Source organism: Triticum urartu, chromosome 3, assembly GCF_003073215.2.
Source record: "Triticum urartu cultivar G1812 chromosome 3, Tu2.1, whole genome shotgun sequence".
In the NCBI taxonomy this organism is placed as follows: Eukaryota; Viridiplantae; Streptophyta; class Magnoliopsida; order Poales; family Poaceae; genus Triticum; species Triticum urartu.
In genome coordinates, this window is record NC_053024.1 from 464,449,163 (window position 1) to 464,470,183 (window position 21,021).

At 46.3% G+C, this 21,021-nt stretch overlaps 2 protein-coding genes across 2 annotated transcripts; one reads left to right on the forward strand and one right to left on the reverse strand.

The window, feature by feature from the left end:
* The first annotated feature begins 1,128 nt into the window (after positions 1–1,128).
* LOC125544356 (putative receptor protein kinase ZmPK1) lies at positions 1,129–3,978 on the forward strand. Its single transcript, XM_048708013.1, has one exon. It carries the CDS (start codon positions 1,172–1,174, stop codon positions 3,707–3,709), a length of 2,538 nt encoding a protein of 845 aa, XP_048563970.1. The 5' UTR covers positions 1,129–1,171; the 3' UTR covers positions 3,710–3,978.
* Positions 3,979–10,040: 6,062 nt separating this feature from the next.
* LOC125544357 lies at positions 10,041–19,052 on the reverse strand. Its single transcript, XM_048708014.1, has 6 exons — positions 17,645–19,052; positions 17,101–17,241; positions 15,279–17,013; positions 13,767–13,990; positions 11,976–12,916; positions 10,041–11,812 (listed from the first exon to the last, which is right to left on the reverse strand). The coding sequence occupies exons 1-6, from the start codon at positions 18,926–18,928 to the stop codon at positions 10,609–10,611; spliced, it is 5,529 nt and encodes a 1,842-aa protein (XP_048563971.1). The 5' UTR covers positions 18,929–19,052; the 3' UTR covers positions 10,041–10,608.
* Between the last annotated feature and the right edge of the window lie 1,969 nt (positions 19,053–21,021).

Consider the following 21,021-nt stretch of genomic DNA (forward strand, 5'->3'; position numbering starts at 1 on the left):
CGTGCAGCGGTGCAAGAACCAAACTCGATTAGTAACTTCGCTGGCATATGCATGACGACTTCTTTCAAGGGAATACGCACCACGCAAGTAAGATAGTACACCATTTTTAAAGAAAAGGTAAGATAGTAAGATAGTACAGACCGACACTCATACCACGAGACGAGATGCCCACGCTATTAGGTGAGACTCCTTTATTTAGGGAACTAGGCCAGGCACGGACGTAGCGTTTTCCGTGCCGTTCCCACGAGCCAGCCAAAGCTAGCTCCAAATACGGGTGCCACCCGCAGAAAAAGAGATCCAGATTTATAAAAGAAGTTAGAGGGGAATCCAGCCATAGAATATCTGGTTGAAATAACAAACCGATGCACGATAGCCATCAGAGATGACCACACGGGGCCATGTATGAACAGATGACAATGATTCAACCATTGTAGAAGACATTCAATTGCGAAGCTTGAAGACTAACTAAATTAAAGACCACAGTTATTGAGCAGCACTGTAATCGCAACGAGAGGGACATGGCCGAGTCAGTGGTCACCTAGAAACAGCACATGATGGATATTCATGCGTTCATGATACCCATGTGGACCGCATATGAAAGCGATATTTGGTGTAAATTCCTTGCCTCCACCTTCCCTTTCTCTCTCTGGGGCAAAAGTGGCCAGCCCTGCATTCGGTAGACCGTGGCACCATGCGGCGAATCCACCGAACAAGGATGGGAGAGGATTACAGCCCAGCACAGGCCAAGGGAAGAGACACGCAGACGCACACGCGTGCCAGCCAAGAAAATACCGAAGAAGGCCGAGCCGCCGCCGCCGCACCGAGATTGCTGCTCTTCCGCCGTGACGACAGCCGCTGGAGATGAAGCAAAGGGCCAGCGCAACTCTCAGTCTTCCTATCTTGTCCAGATCAGGCCAGTGGTTTTCTGGGTCAGAGAAAGTTACTACTCAAGATCACACACTGAAAACAGTATACGTAGATTCCTAGACCAGCAGACGCACTCATCACCTCCGTGGTCATAAACAAACAAATGGATAGTACTCCCTCCGTTTGGAAATACTTGTCCTAAAAATAGTTGTATCTAGAATTGTTTTAGTTTTAAATACAACCATTTTTAACACAAGTATTTCCGAATGGAGGGAGTAGCTCAGTACACAATGCTGGTCACGAGATGGACAGGAACCCCACTGAAAGAGCCCCGCAAAGGCTGCATAAGGAGCCTACTCCCCTGTCTGTCTGTCTGTCATCACCTCCAACAACCAGAAAGATGCCTAGGCTCTTCTTCTACCCAGTAGCCCTTCTTCTTCCCTTGCTCTCCACTCTGCTCTGCTCCTGTGTGTCCCCATGGCAGAGCACCATAAGCACAGGCACATCTCTGCAAGTAGATCGTGAGAAAGTCCTGCTCGTCTCGCCAGACACCACCTTCTCCTGCGGCTTCTACCCGTCCGGGAACGGCACCAACGCCTTCTACTTCTCCATCTGGTTCACGCACGCCACCGACAAGACCGTCATCTGGACGGCGAATCCTCGCTCTCCGGTGAACGGCCAGGGCTCCAGGATATCCCTGAACCGTGAGGGCAACCTGGTCCTCACCGACGTCAATGGCTCCACGGCATGGGAGAGCAGGACGAGCTGGGGCAAGCACACAACAGTGGCTCTCCTCGACACCGGGAACCTCGTAATCAACGACTCGGCCGGTAAGACCGTATGGCAGAGCTTCGATTTGCCCACCAACACCTTGCTCCCGACGCAGCGTCTGACGAGAGCAAACAAGTTGGTCTCCCAGTCCGATAGTTACCATGTCCTCTATTTCGACAATGACAACGTCCTACGCCTCCTGTACAACGGACCGGACATCACAAGCATATACTGGCCAAGCCCTGATTACAATGCACTGCAGAACGGCCGGACCCGGTTCAACAGCAGCAAGATCGCGGTCCTGGACCGCGAGGGCAAGTTCTTGTCGAGCGATGGGTTCAAGATGATAGCCTCGGACTCGGGTTTGGGGATCCAGAGAAGGATCACCATCGACTACGACGGGAACTTCAGAATGTACAGTTTGAATGCATCAAGTGGCAACTGGAGTATCACAGGGCAGGGTGTACAGCAGATCTGTTATGTGCATGGATTGTGTGGAAAGAATGGAATTTGTGAGTACTCACCAGCAGGCCGTCCCAGATGCACTTGTCCTCCAGGATATAAGATGGTTGATCCCGAGAACTGGGACAGAGGCTGCACGCCAACGTTCAGCATCCAATGCGGGCAACCAAAGGAGGATTTTCAATTCGTCAAGGTTCCTCATGGTGACTTTTACGGCTTTGATCTCACTTCCAACAAGTCAATCTCCCTCGAAGAATGCCAGCGGATTTGCTTGGAGAGCTGCCTGTGCATATCTTTCACATACAAAGCTGGAGAGGGTTTATGTTACACTAAAAATGTGCTCTACAACGGCCAGGTCTATCCATACTTCCCAGGAGACAACTACTTCAAACTTCCTAAGAGTGTCAGTTCAACATCTCCAGCCGCCAATCATCCTGGTATTACCTGCAGTCCGGAGAGATCCAAGGTTATGGTAGTGTCTGCAGATGCATACATACAAAACTCTGACAGCATAAGCTGGGCATACTTCTACATCTTTGCTGCTATATTAGGGGCAGTTGAATTGCTTTTTATCATGACAGGATGGTACTTCCTTTTCAAAATGCACAACATACCCAAGTCCATGGAGGAAGGTTACAAGATGATAACAAGCCAGTTCAGGAGGTTTACGTACCGTGAGTTGGTTGAAGCAACAGGGAAGTTCAAAGAAGAGCTAGGGAAGGGTGGCAATGGAGTAGTTTACAGAGGAATACTCGGAGACAAGAAGGTTGTGGCGGTAAAGAAGCTTACAGATGTTAGAAAAGGTGAAGAGGAATTTTGGGCAGAAGTAACTCTCATTGGGAGGATCAACCACATGAATTTGGTACGAATGTATGGGTTTTGCTCAGAAGGCCAACACAGGTTATTAGTCTACGAGTTTGTGGAGAATGAGTCATTGGACAGATACCTTTTTGATGGCAGAGGCACTGAAAGACTGCTCTCATGGGGTCAACGGTTCAAGATTGCCTTGGGGACAGCAAGAGGCCTTGCTTACCTGCATCACGAATGCCTCGAATGGATTGTCCATTGTGATGTAAAGCCAGAAAATATACTGCTGACACGAGAATTCGAAGCCAAGATAGCAGACTTTGGACTATCCAAGCTCTCTGAGAGAGATAGTTCTAGCTTAAATTTTACTCAGATGAGAGGCACAACGGGCTATATGGCGCCAGAATGGGTGATGAATTTGCCAATCGATGCAAAGGTAGATGTTTACAGCTTCGGAGTTGTGCTTCTAGAGATTGTCACTGGGAGTAGGGTTTCCAGCGGGGTGACAGCAGACAAAGATGAGATGGACTTGATGCAAATTCCCAGTGGGGCAACAGAAGGCGGAGAAGAGATGGGGTTCATGCAATTTGTTCAGGCGGTAAAACAGATGCTCGCTAATGGGGCTGACCTGGATATGGTGGATGCTAGACTGAAAGGGCATTTCAATCACAAGCAAGCAACAGTTATGGTGAAGATAGCTATTTCATGCCTTGATGAAAGAAGCAAGAGGCCAACAATGGATCAAATTGCTAGAAATCTCATGGAATGCGACGATGAAGACTATCATCCTGCATACTTTTGATGGCATCTTACCAGAAGCATGAAAGCAGGCTGAACAAGGCATCAGAAGAGAAAAAAAAACAGCTATGCCATTATCTATGCAGTGTATACCTTATGTCATGAATTGGGAAGATTAGATCCATTCTCCAGATTTTCTGCATTGCCTTATTCAAATTGTGGTTGGTATCCTCACAGGCTGCAAGGCTGGTAGGGGGGAATTAGGTGAAGCGCGGTATTTTCTTTTATGTTTGTATGACAATTTTACTCATCATGATATAACTGTTTTGATAATGGTCGGTTCAAATTGGATCAATTAGTTTGATAATGCGTTGCGATATACTGTGTCTGGTATAAATTATTTATAATGCTAAAAGAGTTAGAAGTCGGTTCATTGAGCTCTGCAAGTAGTAGTTTCTAGATATGGATCTGCAATAGAATAGTGCATTATGTTCTTCCATACCGGTTGCTTTTACTTTACAGTTTCATAAGCCAGTAGCCAGGGAACATGATGTAAAGTCTCAGGCACTAAGCCAAGATTAGCAGTGCCAAACTTTGTTTTGTAATGCTGTCTATCACTAGTGGGCTGCCAGGTTTATACAAACTGACTTACCCCCCTGTACCGATCCTGCACTCTATATATAACACCATGAAGTATAGGCTGTTGTAATTTTGCGGCACATAATAAACCATGTCGGTACGATGCAGTATAGGCTACCAGAGATGGGGCAAGGGATGTCATGAAGCTATGTGTGAGAATGTTGTAATGTGTGAGACCTAACTTCTTGAATTATGTGTCATTTTCGGATATTTTGGTCTTTTGAACATATGAAGTGACTTACAAAATTCTTGACCTAAGTGACTTATACCATATTTTGATGGCTAAATGCTTCCAAAAAATGAAAGTGCCCAGAATTATTTTTAAAAATCTAAAAAATGAACAATGCCCTTGTATTCAATCTGGGAAAATTTCAAGAAGTTTTTTCGAACAGGAAAAAAAACTACAAGCAAAATTCAAATTCTGGAGCATTTTGGGTAAAATTTGGCCAAAAAAAAGGTTTCCAGGAAAATTCCAAAAAATTCTCATAAATATCCAATCTGGGAAAGTTTCAAGAAGTTTTGCCAAACAGAAAAAGAAAACTAGAAGAAAAATTCAAATTTAGGAGCATTTGGGACAAAATTTGGCCCAAAAAAAAGTTTCCAGAAAAATTCCAAAAAAATCTCAAAAATCTACACTACCCTTATATTCAATCTGGGAACGTATAAGAAGTTTTTCCGAACAGAAAAAAAATAGAAACAACTTTCGCAAAAAAAGAAAGAAAAAAATAGAAACAAAACTCAAATTCAGAAGCATGGTTGGCATGGCGGCTGACTGGGCTGTTGACCAGTCAGACACGGTTAAAAACCAGCCAATGGTTGTTTCTTGTCCGGTTTTGAAAGTTTAAGGTTGTAAAATAGACGGTTTCATAGTTCACGGTTGTATATTAGAGTTTGAGCGAGAAAGGCCCAAAGGTGGCAACCAAGAGGGGGTTGATGCACACTTGTCAAGGTCCAACGAGGAATGCCACACAGCCTCTCGACTTGTCAGGATGACACTCCTTGGCGGTGGCACGAACGGTACGGCCACATCAGCTGCAGATGGCACATCAATATAGATGGTTCGAAGCCTACCACCTCTGTGACACCTGCATCCTCACCAAGCAGCCGCATTCGTCTTTCCTGCTTCCTGGCGAAGGTAAAATTAAGAGCAGAGCATGAGAGTGCTCTGGATTTGGTCCATGGCGACCTCTCTGGCCCAGCCCACCAGCAGGTCCCGACAGCAAGCGTTTCTTCCTTGTCTACGACCACAACCGCTTCAATGGCTGGTGTTATTGGCAGCAAAATGTGCGAAGCGCCGATGGCAATCAAACGCTTCTAGGAGGTTGTAGAACTCAGAAAGTAGCAACAAGTTCCGAGCTACAAACCGACTACGGTGGTGAGTTCATGTTGATCGAATTCAACGACTATTGCACACATCAAGGTGTGTAGAGGCATCACTCCGCGCAGGTGTCACACTCACCGCAGCAAAGCGACGTCAGCGAGCGGCGGAATCAAACCATCGTGGCCACAGCATGCAGCATGCTCAAGCAAAGCAGCATGCCTACGAAGTTTTGGGGCGAGGAGGTCTCTACGGCCGTCTTTCTCCTGAGCTATGCGCTGACATAAGTCCTCGACGAAAAGACGCCGTCCAAAGATTGGCATGGCAGCCAGGAAGCCGGTGGTGAGCTTTCTTCGCACATTCAGTTGTCTGTTCATGAAGAAAGTGAAGCCATTTCCAGGCAAGCCCGAAGACTGGCAAACCCATCGTCTTCGTCGACTACAAATCGGGCTCCAGGACATACAAGATGGACATATTAGAGGGTTTCCTAGTTAGAGTACAACACCCTGGGTGTCAAGTTAGGAAATATTATACTCCCTCCATACCATTTGAACTGTTAAAACGTCATACATTATGGTACAGAGGGAGTAGTGCATGTCATGTAAGGTTTGAGAATCAAGCAAGAACAATAAATCTACGGTAATGTTAACTGGCTGATGTTCCCTGGGAGGGAGCTCCAAGCGAACACCCCTACAGCCATTGGATCATGATCAAGCGGTGGCAGTTTTCTTGGAAAAATTGCCTTCTACACAATAAACTGACATGCTCTTCTGAAGAAACTGCCATCTTCACATAACTTAAACTGCCAGGAAAAACGTTTGGAAATGCCAACCCTTCCCAGCGAACGTTCCCCAGCTATTGGGGTCCTAAATCTAATCTATAGTTATTCTCTCATTCCAATCTATCTCTAACCAGTTCCTCACAGCCATGCCATCTGGCATATTCAGAACGGTAGTTATCCAGTTGTGAATCAAGGTTCCCAACAGAAAAATAGTCAGTAGTCTAATTGACATATTGCCCAGGCAAGTTCACTATCAAACCCAGTCATATAACCAGGAGGCACGAATGCATCAGGGAGAAAAGAAAAATAGCAGTCTGCTATAAGTTATAATCAGGATTCAAAATCCAGGAATAACAATGTAGTTAGTAGTTACTGCCTTCCCTGGTTATCCCAGTCAGTGTCTCTAGTACATCGGCCACTGTTAATCTATATTTGATTCAAATCCCAATTTCAATTTGTTTTCAAAGAGACCATCTGCAAACCAGACTGGCCACTAGCTGGATAATATCTGGCTCGTTTATGTCTCCAGACCCAAAATATGGCTACACGCTGCTAGTAATCCTGACCAGTATTTGCACAAGTACTAATTCAGCGTCTGAAATCAGTCCACTTAACAAAATTATGAAGTGATCCTAATAGCGTAGGCAAGTTATATCCTACCTCGCAAATCGCAGCTACCCCTGGTCCAACAAAAAATACCCAGTGGAACTTTCTTAGCTTCGAAGAGATAAGGGCAACTCCAACGCACGACGCCAAATGGACATCCGTTTTGTCCGGATTTCGTCCGTTTGGGGGTGGCAATGGGGCAGTGTCCACCCGGATTGTGGATGCGCCGGGCGTGCGCCCAACGCGCGGCCGCATCTGGTCCGCCTGCATGCAAATTTTTGAAAGCAACAAAAGGTGTAGCTAATGCCAGCGGCCGCGGTTGCGGTTCACGCCAGTACATGCCGGCCGGCAACAAAGCCAGCGGCCTACAGAATGGTCACCCTCCAGTTTCACGCCGGCAACAAAGCCAGCGGCCGGCACACTAGCCAGCGTTCAAAATGAACATGTTTTTGACGCCAGCAACAAAGCCAGCGGCCAGCACACAAGCCAGCCTTCAAAATGAACAAGTTTTTGGCGCCGGCAACAAAGCCAGTGGCCAGCACACCAGCCAGCCTTCAAAATGAACGGCCATAGTCCACGGCCGAGGTCTCACCTAGTTCAGGCTGTCTCGGGCAAACATCTCCTTCTGCCGGTTCGCGAACCAAGCCTTCCTCTCCAGTGACATGTTCTTGTCGACACTCATGATCGCGAGTGCCACCTCTTTTGCTTTGGTGTCGGCATTGGTGACCTTGATCTTGAGCTTCATCAGTTGAGCAGCCTCCTCAATGCAAGCTTCCTCTTCGCGGCCTCCTCCATGTCAAGCTTCTTCGTTTGGAGCTCTAGGTATATCTTCATTTGCTCCTACTCTCCTCCCTCACTTCCTTTTGACTCATCATGCCTTCCAAAGTTGCTTGCAAGGCCATGGAAGCCGCATCACGCTTCTCGTCGGCCTTCGAGCTGGTCTTGCCCCTCGGCCTCTTGAGCAAGTCTCCCTCCTCAGCCCCGGCCGCCTTCCCTCCTTGTGAGCGGCATATTGGTCTTTGAACATGGGGCAATCTTTGATAAGCGACCAACAATGCGTGAGAGTAAATGGCTTGTTCTTGTGTCGGGCCTTGAAGGCTTCCAAAGATTGGAATGCCTACACAATCAAAGATGTGGTCACAATTGTAACATGGGAGGACACAAGATGCATGAAACATAAATGGCGTGCCAAGATGAAAGGACACAAGATGAAAAAAGAGAGGTTCATACCAAGTCACCGACGCCTAGGCCACTCACGAGATGGGCTTCGACGCTCTCAAGCGTGATACAATACTTGTTGCACTCTTGTTGAATGAACCCCCGTCTCTTTTGGATTGAGTTGATGTCGCGGGTGCTCGCAAATTGGTAGGGGGCAAACTTCTTCGCTCATGAAAGGTTTTGTAAACTCTCATCCAAAAGACAGATCCTTTTGCTCGGCACCTTTCATGGGATCTTGGCCTATCTCCATCCAACTCTCGCAAATTAAAGTGACCCCCTCTTGGGTGTATGATCCCGTGTGAATGCTTTGCCTCTTCTTTTGTGCTTCGGCCCTTTGGGTGAGCTCATCGATAAACAAGGGCTCCTCCGCAATGTCGACCTCTTCTTCCTCATCTTCACAATACATGTCATCATCTTCATGCCATGAGTTGCCATGGCCGGCGAATTGGGTGTCACCATATTGGCCGCGGGCATCCTGGCTTTCGGCCGTGGCGGGATCGAAAGCTTGGCCTTGACCGTCGACGTGGAAGGCCTCACCACGGCCCTCGAAGATGATGTTCTCCATGAATGCGGCGTAGTCAGGGTCATCGACTATCGGCGTCGGCAGTGGCATTTCAACGACAACTTAGGGGCGCCGGCCAACCGGCCATGTTGGTCGTAGGAATCAACCGGGCCTGCTTCCTTTGCGTCCCGTCGAATGGCTGGCTAGCGCCGCTGTACCCCGGCGTCACGTTGAGGTCGATGAGGGCTGCGGGCGTGGCCGGCGTGACCACGCTGCCGTCCGGCGACATGGAGAACCGGGTCTGGCCATGGCCATGCAGTGGCGGCACACGATACACGGGCGTCTCCGGCGTGACGGACGAGCTCGGGGACCGGTACTGCGAAGGACGAACGGTCGACGAGCCTGTGCTAGCCGCGGCCATGGCAACGACCGAGAGAATGGCCAGCGAGGGCCGACACAACCCTAACATGAAGAGGGCGTGCGCCTTGGCGACGATGGACTCCTTGTCGTCGGCGTCGTCCTGGTGCTGCGCGGCTCGTGACTTGGCGGCGTAGCCGGCAGCAGCTTTCTTCTTCGCCACCTTTGGCAACCAGTTCCTCCTCTTGGTTGATTCGGCATCGAGCTTGGTGAGCTCCACCGGTGTGAGCTCCGACCGCGGCTTCTTGGGAGCCTTCTTCGCCGAAGGGCATGCGGCCGTGGCCGGGTCGCCGAGATTCATCGGGGTGCCGGCCATGGAGGAGGGAAGGGAGAGGGGGGGCACGGGAGGGTTTTGGGCGAATTGGAGGAAAAGCAGGCGGGGTGTGTCTCCGACGGGCGGGCCAGGGGAGGACAAGGGCACGCGTCCCGCCTGTCCACGCGCTATCCATTTCGACGCAAGCGCGGCCAAAATTTGGGTCGGGAATGGGTCGAAAGCGGACCGAAAACAGACATTCGTCCGTTTGCTCCCGCGCGTTGGGCCGCCTTTTCTGTCTGTTTAACCCCAAACGGACGCGGCCGGACCATTTAGGGTCATGCGTTGGAGTTGCCCTAAGCCATGGTCAGGTATAACCCCTGACACAATCAATGTACTGCATTGATATGGCAGGTAACTGGCACGGTGGCAGTATTCACACTTGGCCTGATATTGCAACCTAACCATTGCATATAAAGGTTGCCTATGGGATTCTAACCCATCAGTCATTGTTTCCATCAAAGAACATCTGGTAGAGTTTCTTACTGACAGCTAAGGTTCACTGCTTTCTCTATGTTGTTAAATATAGTGTTATAGTCATCACCAATCAACAGATAATGTTAGTAATTATTTCTGTTGCCAAACATTAACTCCACTGGAATAACGAAAAACAGCACTCTTAATTTCACTCATGTCAGGATAACAACAGACTCACAATTATACAGAACTATCATGCTGAAAGCTATTTGCTCATTACAAAGCATACCAGCGAATCGGTGAGCAGTCTGAATGTAACACCCAAACCTGCTAATATTTGTCACCCTTGTTTCATCTTGATCATTTAATTGAGTTGTAATACATAATACAATGAGATTTGAGAAGGCATCATCATTCATCTAGTTCTACAGATTCCAGCATCAGTAACAGCAGTCCTTGTCTACAACAGAGGCACTTAATTAACAGAAGATCAATTGCTCCACTTCTCTTCAACCAATCCATATCCCACAACGACAACGCAAGCCCGCATTCCCCTGCCAACCATAACCGATAAAGGAGATTTATTTGCAGAAGGCTAGCGTGAAGTTGCATCGAGGATGAGAAACAGAAGACTTGCTAATCTTTTGGTATGTACAGAACTGGAAGTGGGTCAGCTCAGAGCAAAAATCCTAAACCGCGGCATCTTTAGCATTGGACAACACATTGTATTTTTATCTGCCCGCATGATCACATCAACTGGGGATCTGAATGAGCATAGAAATCGTTCCAGGTAGAGAGCAAACACATAGTGTTTTAAAGCTGCAATGAAGTGTGGTCCCTGCAGTGAGATCTTGTGGCATCAAAACACCATCCTTAAAGAAAAAACTTAATGATTGTCCACATAGAGAATGCCTCTCCTTATTACTGGCTTCGGCCTCTGCACTGCTTTCCAAGTGACATGTACAATCCCTTGAAACAAAACTAACATCACCCTGACAAACACAATGCTCTGAGATGATTTGCAGATAACGCTTTTTTCCAATTTCTTCTTTACAGCCAACTACACCTTGAGAGCTGTGCCATGTTCTAACTGTTGCTAGTAGTTTCAGTGAGCAAGATGAGAGAATGTCATGCATATCATCAACGGTTAAGCAATGCTTATTAGGCCATACTGAATTTGAAAGAATATCATGAGACACCTTATAAACAGCATGGAAGCATGTGGAGCAACATTCATATAGACATGAAGATTTTGGAACTGAGAGATTATTTATGCTATCTTGCACTTGACCATTAATCGGATGACCTGACCCAACATCATTAAGAGGAAAGCTGGTATGCAACTCATTACCACTGCCATGAGATTCAGAAGACATCGTCTTCTTTGGTACTTCTACATTGTCCATAGCAGCTGGGCATGCACTTGAATTTTCTGCCCTTTGCATATTATTGAAATCTTCAACAGATTCAGAGAGGCTTTCAGATCTTTGAATATCTGGCTTGCATTTTTCTTTACCATTGGTTACTCTGGACATTTTCCAGCCGTTGTTTACTCCATCAGATCCTCCATCATTTATTACTGGATCTGCAGGTGTAAGAGCACTTTTGGGCGCATCGGGTGAAGCAGAACAGACAAGATCTTGTTCCACTGCATCCATCCTGGATATAGATGTCAAATGATCATTACCAATGTTGCAGACCACACTATGAATTTCAAGTTGGTCTGGACCTTGGACTGCCTTGTCATGCATCTCACTAGGACAGGAAGCAGGGCCAACCAGATGGTCGTGTGACTGTTGGGCTGAATTGTCTTGGACCTCGGTAGAGCCGCCAACAGGACCAGCCAGTACATTGCTTTCTGTAGCGTAACTGGTACTTTCACACTCTCTTGTGCATGACTTTCCTAGACTTGCTGTCTTTGTACCTAATGCTCTTGTCCTAGTGTCAGGATGTAATCTGTAGATGAAAGCAAAAGGAAGAAAACAAAAGGTCAGTAAAATTCGTCACAGGATCAGCAATATTAAGTACCAACATGATCTTGCTGGCCTAGCACACCTGACTTAAGAAAGAAACAATACTAGCAATCAATAGAAACATAAGACTGATTCGTCAGGCATACCTTTGGAAGGTGTACGCCCAGCTGTTCACGATGTCATCCAGATATGCTACTTGAGATAGAATATGGAAGTACCGATATCGACTTTTCTTTTCCAAAATTTTAATTCGGATCTGCTCAACTAACAGTTCCAAGACCTTTCTCACCTCAGCACAGACTTCCATAACAGATTCATAGACACCTCTATATGCTAATAAACCAACAGCAACCAACCCTCTCACACAAAGGGACTTCTCCTTGCCCTTAACAACACTGTGTCCTTCAGATAATGATTTATTGGATGAGGTACTGCTATGTAATAAACAGGAATTAAACGGCCAGCCTTTCCATGGTCCATTTATATCAGTGCAGGGGCCTTCCCGCAGTTTTGAGGTAACCCAACAGAGTTTAGAGAACTGCGGGTGCTGCAGTATCTGAATTCCGAAGGCAATAATAGAAAGTGCTTCATTGCCCTTCATAGTTCTACTAGAAGGATTTCTTGAGACACTCTCGTGAAAATCAAGTTCCTCAGGATCTTCCTCTCTATCTTTCACATCAGATGCTGATGGCTGTAGCTGAACACTGCATGTGGCCAGCTTTGTAGGATATGAGGGCCGTTTGTCAACATACAAAGAAGACTTCGCCAATATGATGGATTCCTGGTTCTCACAGGATTTTGATTTATCTGGTGCACTAATTTCCATGGGAGAAAAGACTTCTTTCTGATCATCACGACTGTTATGAGCTCTGTCATGCAATAATTGAACATGATGCTGAATTAAGTCATGTGATAACCGCAAAGCGCATGAATCGAGCACCTCGTCCCAGCTAATAGAGCTGTCAACATTCACAGAGAATCTTGGTACAGTGTGTTCTGAAGAACTAAGACATTGATCTACAACATGTGTGCTGAAGAAATGCTTTACTCCGCATGGAAGATCTTGGAACTTCAGCTCACTAGTGGCCTGTAAGTGAAGTATCAGCTACATATCCCATTTATATATAATCAGGTCAGCTAATTACCACTAAATCTCAAGTCTAAATAGTAATGGGCAATCGCCAATGGTGAAAACATTCACCGTGTTCAACATGAATATGAGATGAAAGATTAACCAGCAAGGCAGTAACAAATGAACCAACCAGCTCTTTATCATTTGCACAAACAGACCAAATAACAAATACATAACTGAGCACATCACTATTGTTGCTATTAAGATCCGTGGGCGAACTACTGCTATACAATGTTGCACAATTGAATTTGAGCAATCACTCCCAGCTACGAACTACTTGCTACTAACTTCTAGAGCAAATTTGGGGTTAGTTTGGCAATGCAGTGGCTTTTAGGTTACGGTTTTGTTTATTAATTCCAGATATGCTCAGTAACCAACTAAGAGCCATAGCAGAAATATTTTACAATGATTGGTAAAGATTCTCTCAACTAACTATATGTTGCAGCATGGACTGATCACAACCTTTATGTCATTTTAAGTTTGTGTTGTAAGGCCCAAAGCATGATTTAACAAAGATAAATACAAAATATCCTTTTCTTAATAACAGTTTTAGTTGTTTTTAGTTTAGATTATCATATAGAAAGAAATGCAAACAAGGTGATAACATTGCATGACTAGAAATCCTCAGAGGCGTACTCATCATGTTAATGAACTTAAATGCAGTATTTTAGCCATGAACTTACCATGCACATTCCTTTGTGACATTTTATGGAGGACAGCACGAAATGCATACATATATACAGAAAATCTCAAGCAAAAAGGAAGTCAAAAGAAATATGGCATGAAGAGTGGAGATGAAGCTTACCAGAACACTTATGGATACAGATGCTGATAATGAACCCATCTGATCAACCAAAGTATTCCAAACTTCTGAACATTTTGGCATGCTTTCAACTGGCGAGGAGGCCAACTTGCTTGTACCCATGTTGTGCCCATGATCTTCTGTTTCCTGTTCATGGACCGTGTTGACTGCCCACAGATCAATTCTAGGCATGTAGATTATGCACCTTCCAAGGTGTAGGCCTTTCACTGGTCAAGGAAAAGCAAAAACAAACTATGGTTACTCACTTATATCCATTGGAAACAAATGAAAGATACTAATAGAGTACTAGATGGATAGTCAATAGATCATTGGACATCAACTAAAAGAGGAATCAGGCATAACATAGTTTACCTATATATAAAACCATAAAGGCACTCTCCTCCAGGAACATAAGTTACTGAAACAACATTACATTGATTGCCTTTGGAATTTGGATAGTGTGACAATGGCTTCTAAACTCACATGATGTGGCCAAAAGAGGATAATGGTTCAGCTAAACTAAGTCTGCTAATTTACATCAGGCCAGATATGGGTTGGCAACTTGGAATTAAATTCAATCTATAAAGAATCATCATTGCTATGGTGCATCAATCTTCAGTGCATATATTCAGTAACTTGGCAATGTGCAGCTCAACTGAAATGAATTCAACCTCAAATGGATAAAACAACTTGAATTGTCCAATGTAGATACATATTAGCTACATACTCAACTCGCTTTCTAATATGTGATGAACACTTCACAGGAAAATGCAACTTTGATCAGTGGAAAGATCCAACACCAGGTGCATGACTATCTTCATATAGCTAATTTTCTTGATAAAACAAGTTTTTTGTTTTTACTACGTGTCAACTGCACAGTGCTTGCGAAAAGTCGGTTGGTTGTGGATGACTGGCTGCCCATATCAGATAAGATTAGCGCATGCACATCAGTAAAGCCCAATAAGATAGTTCTCTATAATGTATTTGTCTATTTAAATAGACTCCTGAATACATGACTGAAGGTTACATCCAGGAAAGCTCCTACTTTCTAAGTAACATCCAAACCTGTTTAGACAAGACAGAGTATGTTGTTGCGTTATAACTGCAGAGAATACTAATCCAAAGTCATGGCAGAAAATGGCAGTGTTCTCTATGCTGCTACAGTTACTGTGCAGCCAGCAACAGTAGCACCATGAAAAGTTCATAATGACAGAATCTGCTTGCAAAGTTAACAAATTTAAGCCTAAAGGAAGTTGTTGACTTATCATCGATTCTTATACAGATAACTCCTGAGTGAGCATTAATTTCACATACTCACGAGTCACCTTTTTTAGATGGTGGAGATTTTATTCATCCCCAGCCTCTGTTACATGCATATAGACAGTACAAAATGAAAAATAAAATACACAGGCAAAGAACATTAACACTCAAGATACAGCAAAAATACAGACGAAAAGTTAACTGGTAATTTCTTAGTCAACATTTCAGAACTAAATGGAAATAAAAGTAACTTACACAGAATTTGTGTCAATCCATTAAGGATGTCACCATTTCCCTCCTGTGCCATAGTTGCAAGATCAAGCTTGTGTATTACAGTCTGACCCACAAAACCATGAAGAAGGCAACGGACTAGATGTTGTTGGCCTGATCTGGGTGCTCCAGCAACTAAAGCTCGAAAACCTGTTAACTTATATGCTAACCCTCCTTTGTTCAGAGAACAGGTGGAACTCAACCTGCGGTCATCGAACTTCTCATGTTGTTTGTTTTGACTTAACAACATTGAACCATGATTTCCTAGTTGAGATGCTGTAAGACCATAGCTTGACAAGATTGATACAATTTTTTTTCCAATATCTTTCTGCTGTATCAAAGAGGGAAGATAGGAAGACCAGAAAGTGTGAGGTACATTGTTCTTTTCCATAGACGAAAACACCACTTCCTTTATAGAGGAAGATGCCTTCAGAAGAGACGAAGGTAACCAGATCCGTTCATCCAAACAGAGGGAAATAAGGAGATGAAGTAATGGTTTAAGAAGGCATGGTAAAAGATAGGAATCAATAGGAGCGGAAACTAGATCATTTGCAGCAATCCCTGCTTCCCTTTGTGAACAGGGTGGGGGAGCTGCTGCAAGAGCAGACAGCCAATCCCTTTCCTCCACGTCGATTGATGGTAGAGGAAGTCGTCCATGTTCAGTTCCTTTCTCAGCAAAGCGTAAGATATCTTGCAATGGGCAAGTCCTTTTCAGAGCATTTAATGCAGCTTGGGTACAAATTGCCTGCAAATCAGCACCAGCGTATCCAATAGTTTGGCTTGCAACAGCTGAGAGGAATGTGCCTGAAATAGGACTAGGCCAGTTTTTTGTGTGTAACGAAAGAATGGCAGACCTAGCCTCTAGGGTGGGGAGCGGGAAGTATATCTCACGATCAAACCTTCCTGGTCTCCTAAGTGCAGGGTCTATAGCATCAGGACGATTAGTAGCCCCTATTACTATAACGGAGCCACGTGATTTCAAGCCATCAAGTAACGAGAGCAAAGTCGCTACAACTGAATTGTGCGTCTGGTCTTGTTGTCTGGATCTACAAGGTGCTAAACCATCCATCTCATCAAAAAATATGATAGAAGGTTGGCATTTTTCAGCTACCTGGAATAGAAGTCTTAACTGCCTCTCAGCATCCCCAACATACTTGCCCAAACAATCAGCACCTTTTCGAGCAAAATAAGCAATCCTTCTGTTACCCTGAGAGCATGCCCCTATTAGTGCCCGTACAACAAGTGTTTTACCAGTACCAGGATGACCATGCAGCAGAACACCTCTTGGTGGTGTAAGACCTAAAGAGCTAAAGAATTCAGGATATAGAAGAGGGAGTATCACCACTTCTTTCATGCTCTGAATAACATCACTAAGCCCAGCAACAGATTCCCAACCACGGTACGCCTTGTCATTTTCAGAAGAACCTCCTATGTAAACAGGTGCAATCCTCAAAAGATCTCTGTTTAGCCTCTTCCCCTCACGTTTCAAGAACTCTTCATCTTCCCCACAGTTCTCTAACCATTTCTCTTCAGCCTCTATATCCTTTCTCCATGCATCATGTGACAACTTTCTGATATTGGCCTTCATCTTCTTTACCTTCATCTTCCTGAGTAGTTCAGCATATTTATCTCCTTGAGGTTGGAAGAGATGTCGATGATCATTACAAGTTATAAGAAACTTCCGGTGATCAAATATGCAGGCTTCTGTTCGACTACAAGGCTACAGAATAGAGATGGAGAGATGAATAATACATATTAAAGAGAAATAATAGAATGATGAAGCGCAGCCTAAGCATAAAGTAATTACCAAATGGTAGGTTTTTGGACACCGGTCGACACGGCACCCAATAGTTGCTCCAGGTCTGCCACACCGACTGCACTTCAGAAGCCTTCCACGGCAAAGTGCTGCCCTTACATTTTTTAGGCACCCCAAACCAGCAAAGTAAACCTAAAATTTAACACCAAAAAAAAAATCTCAGCATCACTAACATGGTGTATATGGATGCATTCAACTGTTTTTATTGCCAATACATTCTATTGGAATTCAGTAAGTAATCCACAGCAACCAATGCTGATCCATAACCAGTTAACCATGCAGTGGAACATACTATTTTCAGGAAATACAATCATGGTGATAAAGAGGGGGTTATTGAGGAAGTGAGCCTAACTAACTTGGGTGAGGCCATGAGAAGGTGGATGTACAAACCCACAACCTAGGACATTGCTACATGCCTTCCTTTTTTTTAAATAGAGCTAAAGAACAGCAATAATAAGCAACAGAAGAAAGAAGTAACTCAACATACACATTCAAACAAACACATAAGAATTTGAAACGCATTGCAGGAACTGACCTCAGGACTCCAAACTGCACAATTCTGATGAACCCAGACACGGGCAATCCCAAATCTATCATGTATTGGACCCAGTAACCTTCCGAGCCATCCAGGATCGTCACTGAACCCATCCCATATATCATAGTTGGGCTCCTCTGAAGGCATGGCACCCTCATAGGCTTCATTCTCGCTGTCAGCAGTATCATGCAGTGCAATCTTGGGTGGTCTCCCATCAGTCCCTCCTCCACATAGCCCACACCTCCTTCCTTCTTTAACATCTACAACTCCTCGTTTTTCATCTGAAACTAGAGATTTTCCGACTCTCTCGTTCAGAGCCTCCTCAGGCAACACTATATTTGGGGCATCCATCTGTTCATCCTGCTGGACCTCTTCCACTTGCTCATCAGGACCATCAAGTTCCATTGGCTGCTCATCAGGAAGGTTGCTCGCTGCAATCTGCCCATGGTGCACATAGAGCTGCTCATTCCCCCCTAAATTGCCGAACTCAACCTCATCAGTATTCTCATCACCATTTTCTCCTTCTAGTACAGGTGAATCCAACTGTTCAGGTTTCTCTTCACCCTGCAAACTATCCTCCTCCCCCATTTCCTCCATGTTGCCTTCGTCTAGATCAGTTCCCGCACCAATTGCTTCTTCCTCCTCGTCATACTCATCACCTTCCTCCCCTGCTCCTTTTTCCTCACCTTCCTCTTCTACTACAGTGACACCCTCAACAGCCTCGTGAGTTTGTACACTAACATCGATGGTTAAATTGATCTCCCCATCTCTGATTTCCCTCCCACGCGATGACAAACCTCCGCTCTCCTCGCCCCCCTCTTCCTTAATCCCCTCCTCAACTTCGTCTTCATCTTGGAACCACAGGGTCCTCACTCGCCTCCCCGCCCCGGCCTTCCCCTTTGCCCTATCCCGCAGCCGCGAGCGCCACGCCGCATTTCCCCCGCCGTCCTCCTCATCCTCCTCGCCGTCCACTACTCGGGCAACCGCCTGGCCCCGTGCCCTACCCTTGCCTCCCCTCCGTGGGCTCCCACTGGACCCGGCCACGCCCCCGCCGCGGCGGGGCCTCATGCGGCGGGGCGAGGGGGCCGGCGAGGTGTCGAGCGTGACCGGCGCGCGGCGTGACCGCGTGCTCCGGCGGACGGACTCCGGGTCGGAATCCTCGCCGCCGCCCCCCGGGGGAGGCGTCGGCGCGACGTCGCAGATGGCGTCGAGGCGTTTCTGCTTCTTCCGGCAGCGGGGTGAGGCGGCAACGCCGCGCCGCCGCTTCGGCATCGACGGAGGCATCTTGGGGGAGGGGGGAGCGATCGCAGACCGCGTGCTAAGCGAGGGTTTTGGGGGTCTCGCTCGCTCAGCCTCCAGAGTCCAGACGGCTGTGGGTACGGCGGCGCGGCCAGTCGAGGGGAGGGTTACGGGGAGGGCAACTGATGTCAGTCTCAGGCACAGATTTACAGTTACTGATAGGTGGGTCCCATGTTTTTCTGGGCTCGTCTGTCAGTGCGGCTAAGGCCAGGGAGCGGGTGATGCAATGCAATGGCTCTTCCTGCGAATTTTGCATTTTGCAAGACGCCCTGTCAAAACAAAACAAAATGAACTTTTTTGAGCCTGTGAGTTCGGAATGTCAATGGCGACGACGGAGGATTAGAGCAACTCTAGCACATCCCCTATATCCTCGCCCGGACCATATAATTTCCACGGTTTTACAGTATTTCACATTTTTACGGCTGGAACAAGTCTGTTAAAAGTCAGCCAGTTCTATAAATATTTTTACAGATGTCCCACGAATCCGCTCGTCCGCCGCTACCTAGGCATGGGCGGCCCGGCCCGACACGCCTGGCCTGAAGCTTGATGTCTGGACCGGGCTTAGGACTCACTTTCCAGACCACAGCCCGGCCCGTAGCCCAGGAAAAACTCGACAAAACATGATTTTCAAGTTTTTATATAAATATAGGCATAGAATTATAGTATTAATCTTCGAAAACATGATTCATTGACTCGCGTTCACAGTTTTGATAAGTTGTTATGTGGGTGAAACTAATTTGTGCAATCAATTTGATTATCTCAAAGCAATTGATTTCCCAAATTAGTTTGTAGGATAATCATATAGAAGCTATTGTGATGTCCATGAAAAGTTAAGTTTCCACTCCACCGAAAAAGATTTTCACCCCACTTTTATATATAAAGCAAACCACCACGGCCACAAAGTTCAACAGAGAGCACACACACATAAGGTAACACAACACAAAGTACGAGGTAGGATAAGGTACTGCTTGAGGGCACAGCTCAACAAGCCCTTAAAATAAAAAGGCGGACGCGCCGCAGACGAAGAAGCTAATCCGGCTCTGGTGGTGGTGGAGGAAGCAGCGGCGCCAAACGAAGAGCCATCGAGCGAAGGTCAACAATGATGATGTTGATGGTGTCCTGGTCCTGAGGGCAGCTAAGCGGCCACCTGAGTTGCAAATAGCCACACATTTTGAACACCGCGTCGGACGCACGTCGCAGAGGGACATGCTGGATCACAAGCTTATTTCGAACTATCCAAAGCGTCCATGCAACGACCCCAATGGCCAGCCACCTAATATGGCGGCCCGTTCGGGGTAAGGTCTGAAGCTCAGCGAAGAGTTCCGGGAAGTTGGTGTTGCACCATTGACCACCAACCACCTCGCAGAAGCAACTCCACAGGAACTGGGCGAACACACGGGAAAAGAAGATGTGGTTCGAGTCTCCGCTTGAGCACCTCCATGTCGGAAGGGATGCGGCCCCGGATCCATTGCCATAAGAAGATCCTGATCTTCACGGGGAGGGGCCTGATCGACCATATCATCACTAAGGGCGCAGGTCCCGACGAGGGGACGATGGCCCGGTATGGACTTCATGGAGAAGCTGCCCGAAGATTCAAGACGCCATGAGATGCGGTCGATCGTCTGCTCGACGTCTAGCTCGTGCAAAGGCGATGCAGTCAAGGAGTTCATGCCAGGCAATTATATCCGACAGCCGGACCGCAAGGTACCCTAAGTCAATAAGGACCACCTCGACAGAGATCCTAGGTTCCACCGTGATGGAGAACAGATCCGGGAAGCGGGCCGCGAAGGGGGTATCCCTAGCCTAGTGATCGAACCAGAACAGGGTGGATGCATGCTACTTCTTGAGTTTGCTCTGGTTTTTCCCTTGAAGAAGAAAGGGTGATGCAGCAAAGTGGAGATAAGTATTTCTCTCAGTTGAGAATCAAAGTATCAATCCAGTAGGAGAACAAACAAGTCCCAATGATTGCACCTACACAAACAAACAAATACTTGCACCCAACGCGATAAAAGGTTGTCAATCCCTTCACGGTTACTTGCATGGATGGGATCTGATAGTGATAGATATAAAAGATAAGT

What these genes read in the sequence shown, in the direction of transcription:
- LOC125544356 (XM_048708013.1), top strand. Translation starts at nt 1,172, where the DNA reads ATGGACAGGAACCCCACTGAAAGAGCCCCGCAAAGGCTGCATAAGGAG.
- LOC125544357 (XM_048708014.1), bottom strand. Translation starts at nt 18,928, where the DNA reads ATGCCTCCGTCGATGCCGAAGCGGCGGCGCGGCGTTGCCGCCTCACCC. An exon ending in GTGCAGTTTGGAGTCCTGAG is followed by an intron (nt 17,242 to 17,644) that starts GTCAGTTCCTGC and finishes GTTAAATTTTAG; the next exon opens with GTTTACTTTGCTGGTTTGGG. An exon ending in TGGGCGTACACCTTCCAAAG is followed by an intron (nt 11,813 to 11,975) that starts GTATGCCTGACG and finishes TTTCATCTACAG; the next exon opens with ATTACATCCTGACACTAGGA.